Source organism: Thamnophis sirtalis, unplaced genomic scaffold (genome assembly GCF_051295495.1).
Source record: "Thamnophis sirtalis isolate CommonGarterSnake01/CBP01778 unplaced genomic scaffold, rThaSir2_p1.2 scaffold_6, whole genome shotgun sequence".
Taxonomy (NCBI): domain Eukaryota; kingdom Metazoa; phylum Chordata; class Lepidosauria; order Squamata; family Natricidae; genus Thamnophis; species Thamnophis sirtalis.
This window is the reverse complement of record NW_028261386.1, coordinates 38,712,720-38,728,158: the sequence shown is the minus strand read 5'-3', so window position 1 is coordinate 38,728,158 and position 15,439 is coordinate 38,712,720. Positions and strand designations below refer to the sequence as shown.

Genomic DNA, 15,439 nt, shown 5'->3' with positions numbered 1-15,439 from the left:
AGTATCTAACTAGCTGCAGAAAAACATTACAGCATCAATGAGGTTCTTCATCTCATATCCACTACAGAGATTTCTTATTTTGATGCGCTGAGGACCTTAGAGTTTTATTTTGAGGTTCTTAATTGTTTTTGCAGTTTTTAGCTTTATGAAAGTTAGAAGATTCCCTATTTTGTAGTGTTTTATGCTATTATTTTACATTTTATCACTATTTATTATAAATTGTTCAAAGTTTGGAGACAAGGGTAGAAAACAGAGAAAGGTGGTTTCTCTCAATATTAGTTATACCAGTTAGCAGGCTAAATCTTTGCCAGCTGGCTTCTTTCAAACCAGCCAAAAAACAAAACAAAACAAAATCATTGAGCAAACAACTTTGTCTAGGCTCTGTGATTTTTGCTGACTCAAGGGAAGAACTGCTTTTAAGTTAAGCAGTTGCAACTTTCCAGAAAAAAGATCACACTAAGTACATTTAACCACACCACTGTGGTTATTATCAAGAAAATCTCTAATAGCATTTTACAGTTACAATTTCACCAGCATTTCAGGCTCTTTCAAGATGCTTTGAAGCTACCATTAAAATCTGAATTATTCAGCCTGTCTGTCTGCCTGCCTTCCTCTTTCCCTCCCTCACCTGCTGGATTCTCACACGATCTTTGATAGCTTCACAAGATTACAAACAAATAATAAAATATCCAAGATTCAATAAGATTTTTTTTTTAATTCACAAAAGAATAGGAAAAATCAACCCAGAAAAGCAGGCACTAAGTCCCAAATGCTCAACAGTAAAAATGGTTTTCAACTGCTATGAAAGGTGGCAACAATTAGAGCTAATCTAATTTCCATGTTTGATTCAAGATTATACATATAAATGCAACTTTTATTTTCTCTGGAATTTCTATTAAATGGAGTATAAAATAACTTTTATTTGAAAGGCTACCTGTTCTCTACTTTACACAATGCCAGCATTTTTTTCTGGGTCACTAGAGTAAGGTTCTACATTTAGACAAGAAAAACGAAATGCACAGGTACAGTATAGGTGGTACCTTCCTCAATAGTAGTAACTGTGAGAGGTATCTTGGAGTCCTAGTGGACAACCATTTAAATATGAACAAGCAGTGTGCAGCAGCTGCCAAAAAAGCCAACACAGTTCTAGGCTGCATAAACAGAGGGATAGAATCAAGTTCACGTGAAGTGTTAATACCACTTTATAATGCCTTGGTAAGGCCACCCTTGGAATACTGCATTCAATTTTGGTCACCCACAATGTAGAAAAGATGTGGAGACTCTAGAAAGAGTGCAGAGAAGAGCAACAAAGATGATTAGGGGACTGGAGACTAAAACATATGAAGAACGGTTGCAGGAACTGGGTATGTCTAGTTTAATAGAAAGAAGGACTAGGGGAGACATGATAGCAGTGTTCCAATATCTCAGGGGTTGCCACAAAGAAGAGGGAGCCAAACTATTCTCCAAAGCACCTGAGGGTAGAACATGAAGCAATGGGTGGAAACTAATCAAGGAGAGAAACAACTTAGAACTGAGGAGAAATTTCCTGACAGAACAATTAATCAGTGGAATAGCTTGCCTCCAGAAGTTGTGAATGCCCCAACACTGGAAGTCTTTAAGAAGATGTTGGATAGCCATTTGTCTGAAATGGTATAGGGTTTCCTGCCTAGGCAGGGGATTGGACTAGAAGATCTCCAAGGTCCCTTCCAACTCTGCTATTGTATTATATATCTTGACTCTAAGATGTACAAGACAATGATCCCACCTGTTGCACTATTGGCCTTACCTGTCTCCTAGAACGCAGTGCACACTCTTCTAAAGTTTCTGCAGCCTCCAGTTTGCCCTGACGCCTGTATAACGCACCCAGGTTCCGCAGAGTGGTATTCACTGTAGGGCTGAGGGGCATTCAAGAAAAAGTGCAAAACTGAAATTAACAATCATTCTTTACCTTTGGAGTAACTTGATCACTAAAGCCCAAGTTATCTTTGATGAAAGAATATGCCAGTCTATAGCGTTTCTACAATTATATTATTTTTATTGCAGACAAAATGTAATACAGAATGCATGTGAGCTTATACATATTGAGGATTCTATAAGAACAGCATCTTTCCCTGTACCCAATAGCTACCCAGGTAATCACTTTTGTTTCGTAGAACCAAGATGTGAAGTTGAGGTTTGCAAAAATTAAGAATTACTGTGATAATTTCATTTAAGGAACTTGATACAACTCCATTACATCCCCAGCCTACAGTGGGGATATGGTTCATGAAGTGGACAGGAGGGGATCTACTGAGCTCCCACTGACTACTTAAGATTACTGTGGTCACCCTGCCCCATAGCTTAGGTACTAGACATTCATTTCAGCATGGGCTGCAAGAGGCACTAAGCACGTGGCATTCATAGAGCAGGCCTGTCATAGTTTATTTTTTTGGTCAGCCCGTCACAAACAATCTGACCTATTTGGAGGTCATAGAAAGTGTGTAAGGGAAGACGTTGGAAGGAGCTCCATCTCAAATGATTTTTTATTTATTTTTTAATGCCTAAGAGAGCAACAGTCCTATATTTTTTTAAAAACACCCCTCCCAATATCAGTATAATATAGAGGAGGCATGACATAAAGTAGAATGAAGAAGAATTCATGCAGCCTATCCTAAGGGTTTTTTTTTTACATTCCTTTTGAACTCAGGATTCTCTGATTCAAATGGCCTTACAAAGCAGTTCATCCCCACCCCCAGCTCTGAATCAGGATTTAAACCCATGCATGCATGTCAGAGAGGATATATCAGACAGGCAGCACCTGAAAGGGGAGGGAGTGGGGTGAGGACAAAGGCTGCTCTATAAAGCAGCTTTACTAGGCACCCTTTGTCATCCCCCCCCCACCTTTCAGTCATTTGCGGACAAATGAAATAGAGCATTCCCATCTTCGTAAGCCTGTAAATATTTTTCCCCACCTTCACATTCCTTGTCACTTTTGCACATTCCTTTGGTGAACTAATGTGGAGCTCACAAAGGATTCTGTAACCTCTACAAGAACCATAAATTGAATAACATGAAAAGATTTAGTAATATAAGCAAACACCACGCCTTACCTGCTGACCTTGCAGGCCTTGTACCAGCCACCATACTCTGCATAGGAGATGTTTTCTCCATGTTTACTCTGGAAAAGAATTTGGCAAGAGGGAAAGATTTCTTAGAACAATCGAAGCAAGAGTTTCTGTTTCTGTTAGCATGCATGAGAGAAATAAAAAACAATAATGCACTTGTTTAACACTTGGCAGAAATATAGGTTCCTCTAACTTCCCAACTATAAGGAGAAGTCTTTCATTTTCTAGAGCCCTCTGCTGTGCTAGACTTCACCTGTCATAATCCAAAGCCAGTGTGGGTGGCAATTATGGGAATTGAGATCTAACACATATGAAAGAAATCAGGTTGAGGATCATGCTAATAGATTCGTACAAGCATGATGGTATAAATATGCCCCAAGGATGGGCTCCATCTTGACCTCATAAGAAAAAAGTCATCTGCAGGTTAGTTTTCCTATGATTTGATCAAGTAGATAAGGAACATCTTCCTGACATACTTAGTGCTCCACAGCAAGAGTTCCTCGGCATCTTAATGCCAAATAGTATAAAAGCATTCTCCATTCTTCAGAGGTCAGTATGGCAGGATATAAATTTCTCCCCAGATTTCCTATGAGATACTACAAATATTGATTTGTAGCAAAGTTCCAATTATGAAAACGGACATGCAAAGTTAAAAATAGGTGTGGCAAAGAATTTGATCAATAAGCTCATGTATTATAGGAATGCATTTGAGAGCAGATACTGCCTAACAAGTTCCCCGGCCTTAAATTAGAAGATTGTGTGGCATAAATTGATATTTAAAACAAAGATAGTTCTCTTAGCTTCTGCATATAAAACATTTATCAGACACTTATGCAGTTGGTTGAGAAACTTGTGGGATTATAAGCTAAAGACACAGCTTCATGTAAGTGAACTCTGGGCATAAGAATCCTATCATGCAACTTTCCACTGAAATTATGCCTGAATCACTGAGTGTTTTTTGGTGCCCTTAGCATTTTCTGAAAGGACTCCAATTCAGTCATAAATTCCATAGCTTACAACTTTGATTTTTAAAATGCCCTCAGGCAAGGTGATTTCCTAATAACTGGATGGTTCTTAGCCTGTTAAGAGTAACACTGAAATGTCAAGTATTGGGCAGATAAGTTAGAAACACAGGCAGTTGCCATATAGATCTATCTAATAGTTATTTACTACAGTTGTTCAGGGTGTCCTGTATGGAGTTGCTAGGGACTGGATTTGGGAAGTTATGTAATATATCTACTCTGAAATACATGTATTATGAAAATGTAATCAGGTTTTGTCAGGAAGCCAACATGTAAGATTCCATTTTTGAACCCTGCTTCAAACCCAATAGTAACAGGACCCAGGTAGTTCATAATATGTCCTCCCACTTGCTGGGACAATAATAATAATAATGAAGAGTGGACGCTACCTTTATTGTGTCATGTTTTATTCTCATTGGAAGCCTGCAATTAACTCTATATATGTTTCACTTTGCTGCTTTCTGAGTCTTCAGGACAAGCAACATCTTTCATCCAGAATCTAATATTTTATTTTGATGATGTATAATATATTAACATTTTTATGTACACACAATTTAAATAAGTTCTCACATCCTTCCCTCATAAAGTAACTTGATGTTCAGCCATCCTCTGTAGGCCAAGCAGTATAGTGGCAAAGGCAGATCAGTGCCTATATATTTCTACACAGCACACCAAAATATATTTGCAGCTCTATATGTGTTATTTAAAAATTTCCAGAATAGATTGGAAGGAAAGGTATTTGAGGGGGAAAAAACTATGGTTATCAACAATACTCAGCCTTATTCATTGCGGATTTGGGACACAAGGTCAGAACATTGCACAGAGAGGGCAAGGAGTTGACACCCATTATATATTTGCAATACAGGTAATTTTTCTCCTCAAGTTGATTTCTGTTGTCCATCTTAGTAGCTTCCCAATACCAACAATCTTCCAAGATTATAAATGTAATAATTACAGTTATCTCCCCAAAAATTTTTTATGTATGACTCAGAACCAGAGTGAATTAAAGACTGTATGATTAAATGGATGCAGAATCTAGACAGAGTAATTCATATGTAACAATGGAAATTCCAGTGGGGAAAAAGTACTATAAGTTTACTGAATAATATACTTAAGAGAAATTAGTTTAGGGCATTTTATCTTGATACACAATTCTAATCTCAATAACTAAAATGGATAGTTCCTTCTTTAGAAATTATTGGAAATTTAACAGCCAGGTCAGATCACTTTTTCATATTGGGTGGTTATGTTGTAAAGCACAACAATTTTGGTGAATAATTTATACCAGAATGAAACAAATTCTAAAACATGAATTTCCTTTCAATCTATTTTACATTTTTAAAATCAAATATCATTAATCTTATATTTCCAAAATATTCAGAAGTTGCATTGTACATGTAAGTGCTGCAAAAATACTCTCTACTCCAACTAAAAAATACAATTTCCTCTGCAGAATGGCTAATTAAATTGTGAGAGTATGCTTCAATGTCCAAATAACTTTGTAATTTCAAAAATAAATCTCTGAATTTCACTCAAATTGGAAACTGCTCTAAGTATAATTCTATATATGGGTCTGTGCCATATCTGAAATTAGAGTTTCTCTTAACAGAGCATTCAAATTGTAACTCTAAGTTCTTAAACTAGAACAGATCTTCAGTAGCTTAGATAAAAGTTTATTGTGATTTTTTATTTTAATTTTAATTTTATACTGTGTTGACCACTGCTGTTGATATTTATACACTGTTAAGATTATAAAATGACTTATTTTCCAAACAACATATTCCATTATTTAAAGCCAGTAAATGACATTTTAAAAAAGATAACCTAATTCTACAATACTTGTAAATTCTATGTTTATTCACTATATATTTACTCCTCTTAAAAAAGCTGAATAAAATGTAATTCGAAAAACCCACCAGGTCTATTTATGCTATTGAAGATCATTCCAACAGGAATGGTAGCTAGCAATTCTGAATCTATTTTTACAATCTCCATATTTCCTATAGGAATGAAATGAACAGAAGTCCAATCTTTTCGCACTTATTCCATAAGTGTAAATTCCATATGTTTGATGGAATGTGGTTGTTTGGAACTGCATCATATTTATAACATTACTTAAGCTATATAGATTAAATGTGACAAAAGCAATGCTCTAGTAAAATGGTTTTTATGCCCTTTAATAGTATGAAATAAACAAAAAAAATCAGATAGTCTAGTGGGAGAAGACATTTAAGACAATGGAAACTGAATAAATACATTACTAAAATAATTCCCTATTATTCCAATAACAACATATAATCTAATTTCTTTCCACTGCTTGGAAATACACTATATTGCCAAAAGTATTCGCTCACCCATCCACATAATCAAAATCAGTTGTGAGTGAATACTTTTGGCAATATAGTGTATCTTTTGTGATGTCAAGCTGAAGTGCTCTGGCTCACTTCTGTGTTTAAGAAAAAGTGATATAACTTAGCTGTTAAGAGTTATTAGGTGGAAAGTTCATTGTTTGCATCACATAGGGGTTCTGATTTACATAGACAAATGGATGAATATTAAACACTGAATATTTTGCATTTCTTTGTCTAGGTTTTCCTAAATATTTCTCAGAAATATTTTCTAGCAAGATAAATACTTGAAAATCATAAATCTAACTGGCGTTGTTCCTCTAATTGCTAAATATTTTTCATCTGCCACCTTCTTCCCAAGGATTGATTCATTTGGCATTAAGCTTCAACAAATGAGAACCTAAATTCACTTTTGACAATCGGTGAGTCTGCCTTTTGCATTGATAACTGCCTTGCCTTTTCCTCTCCTTATTAAATTATCCAATTTGCTTTCTGGATGACATACAATTGCAAATCCCATTAGCTGTATTCAGGAAGAAGTTGTCAATATCACGTTTCATGTAGGCATCTTTTTCCATGTGTTTGAAAAATATGACATGAAAGTTTGGTAGAAGCAAAAGTACCCAAGTACCTTAAAACGATTAGAAGATAAACTGATGGTTGCTAGTATAAAACAACAAATGTATAAAATCACACAACACAAAAGAGTCCAAACCAATCCCTTGAACTTAGAAGGCTTCTGATTTAATGCTGTCATTTTTTTTTTTGTATCAAGAAAATTCTCACATGCTATAAATGCAGAGATTTTTTTCAAGGGAAAAATTCAGGGTTCAAAACTAGTTCAAAACTAACAGTCTTTCATGAAGAGTTCTTAATTCAGAGACTTCTCAGCATGATCGTATGGGTACAGGTCATTTTTTGTATCCAAGTCAGCAGATGGGATATATCCAAGTTAACAAATGTAACCAGTGAGTAGTTACAATGCACTGCTAGGCAAAAATTAAGAACAGCTGACACATGTTAACTAGTACCTCTTCGCACATGTATGCACATTCATGTCCTTTTCACCCCTTTTAAACCAGCTATTTGACAGAAAAGCATTGTGCATGAAGACGTATGGATAGCAATAAGATAAACAGTGCTAATTCCTTTTAGCAGCGATAGCAATGAATTGGGAATCTAAGTACTGTAAAGTGCTAAAATCCAGGAAATAGATATCTATTTTTATCTACTACTGGAAGCAGCTATCAATCACCAGATTAGATGAACCAAAAAAAAATTCCAATAGCTTTCGCAAGACAAAAACAGAATGAAGCCATCCTGCTTGAGAACTCCTATGATGCGTTCAGTACTTTAGCCCAAAATGTCCCGGAAGTTTACCAAATTTCTATTCTTAGTAATGTTTCATAGATTGTACAGATTTTTTCAAAAGAGTGAGGTGCAGAAGTTCAAAGCCAAGGACTTTGGATTTGTTGTAGTTCTAGTATGCAGAGACTTTTCAACTTAACTCTCTCTCCTCCCAATTTAGGGAAATATTAATAATTAACTTTGCTAAATCTGAGAGGTTTAAACATGGCCCTTTAAAACAGCAAACTTTAGCATTCTGGTTCTGAAATGTCTGTGGCCCAGAACCTGCTGAAATCTCTCCATTGTCCATTTTCTAGTACGTCCTAAAGCAGGGGTCAGCAACCTGCGGCTCTGGAGCCGCATGTGGCTCTTCCATCCCTCTGCTGCAGTTCCCTGTTGCTGGTCGGCTCCACAATTGATAGGGCTTTCCGTTAGGACAGGTAGAGGAGAAAGGACACCGCACTAGGAGGAGACTCTATGATGGAATCAGACTTTCGGTCGGGGGGCTTCCAGTTAGGACCCTTGCGGCTCTTTGAGTGTTTAAGGTTGCCGACCCCTGTCCTAAGGAATCCACTATAACAAAGAAAAAATATGCAAGGCATGGGAAGAATAGGACAAACGTTTCCAGTTCACACTGTAGAACCTTGAAAAACATAGGATCTTCATTCAGATCGAAGGCTTGTATAGCACAGCATTTAGTTCCCACAATCTGATGCCTATGAGAATACCTTCACAAAAGGGAAAGAAGAATACTATTTTTATCATTTGCTTACCAAGAACTGGTTCTTGGCCCTGATCCTGATGTTAACTTATATCCATTATTATTAACAGTTACATTATCTATGAATTTGTACAACCTTCTCAAAAACCATCCTATTTGCTGATTTGCTGATACTCTATTTTATGACACTTATATTTAATTATTAAATATACATTTTACACATTTTAAAAAATATATATAATGTTGAGACCTTTTTCAAAGAAAAACAAAAATCATAGGTCCTCCTACTCATCAGGCAGTACATTCCAACGACCTGGAATAAATTTAGCCATCAAATACACAATTCAACAATTGATGAATTATTTTTTTTGAAGGATAAGGAATCCTGTAAAAAAGAAGTATTCTCCCCAATAACCTAGACCCAAGCAATAAAGGTCGAGAAACAACTGGCATTTCATGTTTCACTTGGAAATAAACTGACAAGACTGTGCAACACTTCAGACACAAGGGTAACATGCAATCTTGGAAAGGTCTTTCATAGATCAATTTGACTGCTGAGCTAGTTTTCCCCCCAGGAAGGGATGCAGTTGCCATATCAACTAAAACTGACAAAAGGCATACATGTGACCCAATTTAGAAGAGAAAGTTCTACAGTCCCACTAGAATAGAGACTCTTAACAGCAAGGTTACCTAAGCACAATGGAAAGGAAAGTGATTATTTTTATCTGTCTTGTACCTAATTCAGTTTACCTGGATAACCCTGGGCTCCTGTGTGTTTTGAGAGGGTTTTTGTCTCTCTCTACATTATACATCATTTAGATTGTGTCCCTCTTTTCAGTTAGTTTTTTTTCTAATCTATAATTATTCCCAAATATCATTCAGAAGTTCCTTCAGCTACTTGATGGTTTAGGATGGCACTGCAATGCCTGTGAGAGCACTGATCTCATCCTCACCTTGCTCATTTTCTCCCTTTCTTCTGCATGCATCCATATAGGCTTGTGTTCATCTGTAGAGAAAAGATAAGAGGAGGGGGAAAAGGTCTCTGTATACATTATAATGGTATTTTTAGAGGAACCTCTAATATATTGGCTTTCAGATCCCTTTCCCCTTGTTCATAGATAAATAAGCAAACACTTGATAAGCAAGCTACAAGAGATTAGACAATGTAAACTTCACCGCTAATGAAAAGTCTTTACAGATTGTGTATCATTTACTTATCAAAATGTGGCCAATGGAAAAATAGGCTCTTTTCCACACATATCTGTCCTAACAATATGGAATGTTCGAGAAACCTTCACAATTAACATGCAAGAGTTTCGATCTCCTTCTAAGGCCTGGTCTCTTTCCGCATGTTGCCTCCTCCTTCTTTGATGTACATACCATCAACAGTGCCAAATTCTTTCACATGGGCACGGGTGAGAATTTCCTTGTAGAGGGTCTCGGCATCCTTGTATTTGGCTTGTTTCAGGTAGCAAGAAGCCTAGCAGAGTACAAGGGACATTGTTATAAAAGTATGAAAAAAAAAACATTCCATAGCCAGTCACCCCTCAGCTCAGATAATCATTTGTCTCCATAGTTCTCATATCAACAAATAGACCCACCAGATTGTTCTTTGTTTTAGCAACATTTGGATCATCAGGCCCTAGGCGGGATTCGTAGATCTCCAGTGCTCGGCGATAGTAATATTCTACTTCTTCATACTTGCCCTGATTCTGGCATAGTAAAGCCAAGTTATTTAACTGTTTGGCCACATCTGGGTGATCTTTGCCAAGAACCTGAAAATGAAGCAGGTAAGAATAATTTATAAAATTCTGGGAATTCTGCAATTTATAAAATACTGGGAACTTTTCTTTCCCTGGGAAAACTGCATCATAAATACCATTAAAACTTGAATTTTGTACATACATAGGTTCATATTATATGCATATTAGCCTCATTATTGATATAGTTCATCCAAAATATATTTCTCTTCCGAAATAGGCTTCTATTGTAGGAATCGCAAGCAGCAGACTTGGTTGTCACAAACTGTAACTACCGATTCGCCCAGAACCAAAAATATGTGCGGGACTGCTGTCCATGCATGCACACGGCATTGAAAAAAATGGTGATTATATAGGATATGATAGCGCCAGGGTGGGTGGGTGGGCCCAGCTGCTTATTGGAACTACCGGTTTGCCCAAATTGGTTCAAACTGGCAGCAGCCCACCTCTGGCAAGCAGTGAAATTTGTTGTATAGACTCAGTAATGAGTGGCCCCATAGCCTAAACCTTCTTCTTTCAAGCTTCTGAAAGAAAAATACCTTTTCCCGGATTTCCAGTGCCCTCTTGCATAATGGTTCTGCCTCCTTGTATTTCCCTCTTTTGCCATACAGAACAGCTAGATTGTTTAGGGTTGCAGCAACCTGCAGAGAGATGTGGAAACAACTGCATGAGAACTAAGGAAAAATCGATACACACACACACACACACACAAACAAAAATACTGGGCATTAAAAATGATACTCCATAGAGAGCCCATTTGTTATAACTGGCAACATTAACAGTAACTGGATATTTGAAACAGGGCCCAAATTGTGTCACCATTTCTCAGCAGGATACGATTTCAAGAAATCACATTGTTCTATTCAGTCACATATTTCTTTTGCCAACAATCTGTAAAGCAACATATGTATTGATATTCTAAGTATTAAATAAAGCAATTACTGTATATATGAATGTGGGCCCAAATGTCACTACCATAATCACATGCTTAGATTTCCTTACAAAGCTACCTGCCCAATGTTGCCTCACTGCTTAGGAAACAAAGGCGTGGACAGGTAGACTTTTGATTCAGATTGCTCTATCTCAGTGAAAAGTCAAAGATATTTCTTCATTTGTCCTGCTTTCTTTCTTAATGCTGTGCTTTTTCATTAATGCCTCTTATAGGGATATATACTCCATTAGTGGTTGGTCAGATTCCCTTCCTTGTGGTTTATTTATTAGGTTTATTTTGTGTGTGTGTTTGTGTGTAGAAGAAGCTTTCTTCAATCTGGTGCCCTCCAGATACATCGTTTTGATCATCCTCAATTACCACAACTAAAATATGGATTAGCCTGGGAATCAGAAGAATTGATCAGGCAATGACCCAATTACTTTTCAGTTACTATATATTTGGATCCTCCTTCTTGAAGTGAAAGAAATAATAGCCACTTACTGCAGGGTGATCTTTGCCAAGAGTTTTCTCTCTAATAGACAATGCATCATTTAACAGGTGAGCGGCTTCTTTATATTTATTTTGATCCCTGTAACAAAACGTTAGATGCAGAACTGTTTAAAAATATAACAATTTATATAAACATAACAGAAACATAGAGATTACATTGCACAGACATAACATCCCGCCTTAATAGAGGTTGCCACAATAGGGATTGACTACACCACCCTCCCTCATGCGCCCTCTTTCATTTCTGTTCCTGACATGCTGTTCCATCTCCACAAGCAGGTACCTTCTATCTCTCTATTCCTCACCTATATACTAAGGCCAAGATGTTGAGCATGGTGGCTACATCAGGGTGATCGTGTCCTGAAGTCTTCTCCAAGTCCTCCAGGGCCTGCTTGCAAAGAGGCACAGCCACCTCATAACGTCCCTGTGATGCATACTGGATCACCAGATTATGTAGTGTACGCAAGCGTGCTGGGATCTCATAACCACCTTGCTGAGCAGCTGCTACAGCACTGCTGTGTTGATGAGGCACTGCAAATACATATCACATCAATAAATAAAGAAGCACAGCATGCAATGCTATATTATGGTTTATTCATACAAGTAAGAATTGTCACTCCTTTGTGTCTTTAATTTTTCAATCAGATGGAATATTTGGAGGCTGTCAAGTTCAACAGCACTTCATACAGTATTTGTGTCTGGTCTCCCCATAAGAAGAATGAAAGAATGAAACTTACACCCTGGCCCCTGATCCTCTTCCTCATTTGGAAACAAGTCATCCAAAGAATCCTTTGTGGAATCACCTTCCTTCTCCTCCTGAAATTTTAATATAGAAAAGCACCAACAGAAATGGGTAGAAAGAGATAATTATGTATTAGTACTGCAAGGTTTTTATGCCCAACACTGATGCAAATGATAAAATGTTATTTTTCTCAGGAAGATAATTCAAGATAGTAATTACAAGGGTAGGTTACCTGTGCCTGTTATAGATAGTAGAGACAAACTGAAAGTATTAGATAGGAACTCTGAGAAAGCTATTACTAGCTTATTTTGGATGCAGAATCTTCCAGTAAGCACAGATGCTCTACACCAGTGGTTCTCAACCTGTGGGTCGGGACCCCTTTGGGGGTCGAACGACCCTTTCACAGGGATTGCCTAAGACCATTGGAAAACACTTATTTTTGAAAAAATACAGAAAACATAAAATAATTTTATGGTTGGGGGTTACCACAACATGAGGAACTGTATTAAAGGGTCGCAGCATTAGGAAGGTTGAGACCCACTGCTCTACACTATAGATTCTCACCGTTGGGGATACATCTTCATCATATTTCTTCAGCTGGTTCATGAATTCCAAGTGTTTTTTTTCTTCCTCAAGCTGTGCCACAGTTTGTTCACTGCGCTGCAACTTCTGCTGAGTGTTTGCTAGTTCATCTCGTAGCCACTGATTCTCCTGGCATAGCCTGCGCACCTGGGCCCGCAATTTCTGCTTTTCGGACTCCACAGCATTCAGGTGGTTTGACAGAGCCATCATGACCTGGTCCAAGAGAAAAAAGGAGAAATATCTGTCTTGAGAAATGACTCTTTTATCAAACTTCCCAATCTTAAAGGAAAAGAGAACATATACATCACCAAACAGAATTCCAAGACTTGTCAGAAAATTAGCATATTTCTTATGGTCTTGGAACAAGCCAAGGACAGAACTGAACAAAGAACTGGTTTTTAAGCACTACAAAATAACGAAAGTTTGGACTATAAATCAGTGTTGTGTAACATAAATTATCTTAGATGCTTGTTCCATTTTTTTTTGGGGGGGGGGTTGGAAAAAGAGAGAAGAACCACATTGCCAGGAAGGAGGAAAAGGAACAACAAATATAATTGGCTACGCCATCTCAATCTTATCAGCTTTGTAAGTCCTGCATTGTACATGGGTGGCTAAAGGTGTGTCATCTACATTTGCAAACCCTGATATACTGATGTCCTTAATTTGAAGATACATATATTTGCTATTCTGAACACTTAATCTCATTTTTCCTCAATCAAAAGAAAAAACTGTGACTGTGTTTGGTTGCTTTTTTTGATTCCTATACAAAACTGCAGCTGACCTGAGCTTCTCCAAGTCCCAACTCAATCATTTCCACTGATTTGCGCAGCAGGTTGGCTTTCTCGTGTACTAGATTGGCTTCTTCATCCTTCTTCAGACACTTGATAGTCTCCAGTAGGCTGTGCAAGATCGAGTTATGCTCATTTTTAAGGGCCTCCAGCCCTTGCATCACCAGCTTAGTGTTGGAAATAATCTCTTCTTGGGTTAGCTTGTCCATTTTCTCTTCCCTGGGGTACACCATAGTGGACATAATCTTTCAGTATTACCTCCATTTAAAGAAGAAAAAACAAAAAGGTTAGTACACGCCACAAGTTACTTAAACAATAGATTCTGAAAGTTAAAACCAAGGAAGTGATATTAGGAATAAAGATCTTATTCCTATTTTCATTTGTAAAGTGGGCATGAAGGAAATTCCCACCATATTTGAACACTGTACATCCTTGTAAAAATGACAATATGGTGCACAGCATGTTACTGGAAAGAGCAGATGGAGATAAAAATGGCAGTTACATCAAAATTGACATTCTCTTATTGCCCCCGTAACCCTAGGAATCTAGAAGGCTGATTTAACTGTCATTTAAAAACCACAAGAAAAACTATAAGGAATTAAGACTTCCTTAGGGATCCAGAATGAACAAACAGGAATAGGAATGTATGTTTCCAGTAAAGTAATAGAAAGTAGAGGGATTTTTTTCTCTTTTGTTTACAATCTCTACATTAGAGAGCCTTTCTGAGATTAAATAAATAGAAGTACAATTTAGGGGGGGAAAGGGAAGGCGAGAAGTAGCAGCCAAAAACAAGCAGGAATATTACTCACTGAGGAGCAGACGATTTGGAGGCAAATCCTTAACATTAAGATTTGTGATAGTTAATTGTTCAACATGCTTAAAAATATAAGGATCCTGCTTGCAATCTAGACTCTGTCATTAACAGGCATCTTTATGAACATCTTTGAAAAACATAATTGCTAGCTCTTACTACAAAATAACAGGGTTTTAAAAAGTATTATCCATGTGAAAGCATATTTAACTCTATTTATATATGCCTGAAATCTAAAGCAAGCTTTGAAGAGAGTGACGCAAGGAAAACAAGCCGGAAATATATCATTCAGCAAATAAAAACTGGTAAACTTTCACAAACACATCTAATACAACATATGAAACGTATGTGCAAATAAAGTTTGCAAATGAAGATTCAAAGGAAAGAATTACAGCCACTGCAAGCCTTATTCAGTCTCACCAAGCCTTCTATTCTTTGTTATTAAAATCACAAACAAATCAGACTGCTTTTCCACTGCCAATCCATTGCCGGTTCAGTGACAAAGACACAGCAATTATCCAACTCAAACCCCAGGCTGACCGATTCATCCACACCCCAAAGAAAAGACACTCCAACACACAAAGCACCTACATGTTTTAGCAAGGAACTTACCTCATAACAGCGGTGCAACCTGCCCTGTTGCTGCAGATACAAAGGGGACAAGTTGGGCCACGTGATCCGTTGGCAGCAGGCCAAGCTATTACTGGGAGCAGCCGGACCAGTAAGGAGGAGAAAAAGAGAAGAAAGAGGAAGATATCAGCAGATCTGCCTTT

The 15,439-nt window shown here is 37.3% G+C and overlaps 1 protein-coding gene across 7 annotated transcripts in view; it reads right to left on the bottom strand.

The window, feature by feature from the left end:
- The window catches only part of KLC4 (kinesin light chain 4), a 55,616-nt gene that overhangs the window by 22,152 nt on the left and 18,025 nt on the right, over nt 1-15,439 (bottom strand). For 6 of the 7 annotated variants that reach the window (XM_087717662.1, XM_087717661.1, XM_087717659.1 and 3 more), the window contains exons 2-13: nt 15,279-15,369; nt 13,849-14,113; nt 13,050-13,280; nt 12,481-12,559; nt 12,049-12,274; nt 11,735-11,822; nt 10,842-10,943; nt 10,144-10,317; nt 9,923-10,022; nt 9,496-9,548; nt 3,090-3,157; nt 1,787-1,895 (exon numbers count right to left, since the gene is read on the bottom strand). In XM_087717662.1, coding sequence (XP_087573788.1) covers nt 1,787-1,895; nt 3,090-3,157; nt 9,496-9,548; nt 9,923-10,022; nt 10,144-10,317; nt 10,842-10,943; nt 11,735-11,822; nt 12,049-12,274; nt 12,481-12,559; nt 13,050-13,280; nt 13,849-14,097 — 1,479 coding nt within the window. In that variant the 5' untranslated portion in view covers nt 14,098-14,113; nt 15,279-15,369. The remainder of the gene's footprint in view (nt 1-1,786; nt 1,896-3,089; nt 3,158-9,495; nt 9,549-9,922; nt 10,023-10,143; nt 10,318-10,841; nt 10,944-11,734; nt 11,823-12,048; nt 12,275-12,480; nt 12,560-13,049; nt 13,281-13,848; nt 14,114-15,278; nt 15,370-15,439) is intronic. The other variant, XM_087717657.1, reaches the window with a different exon arrangement.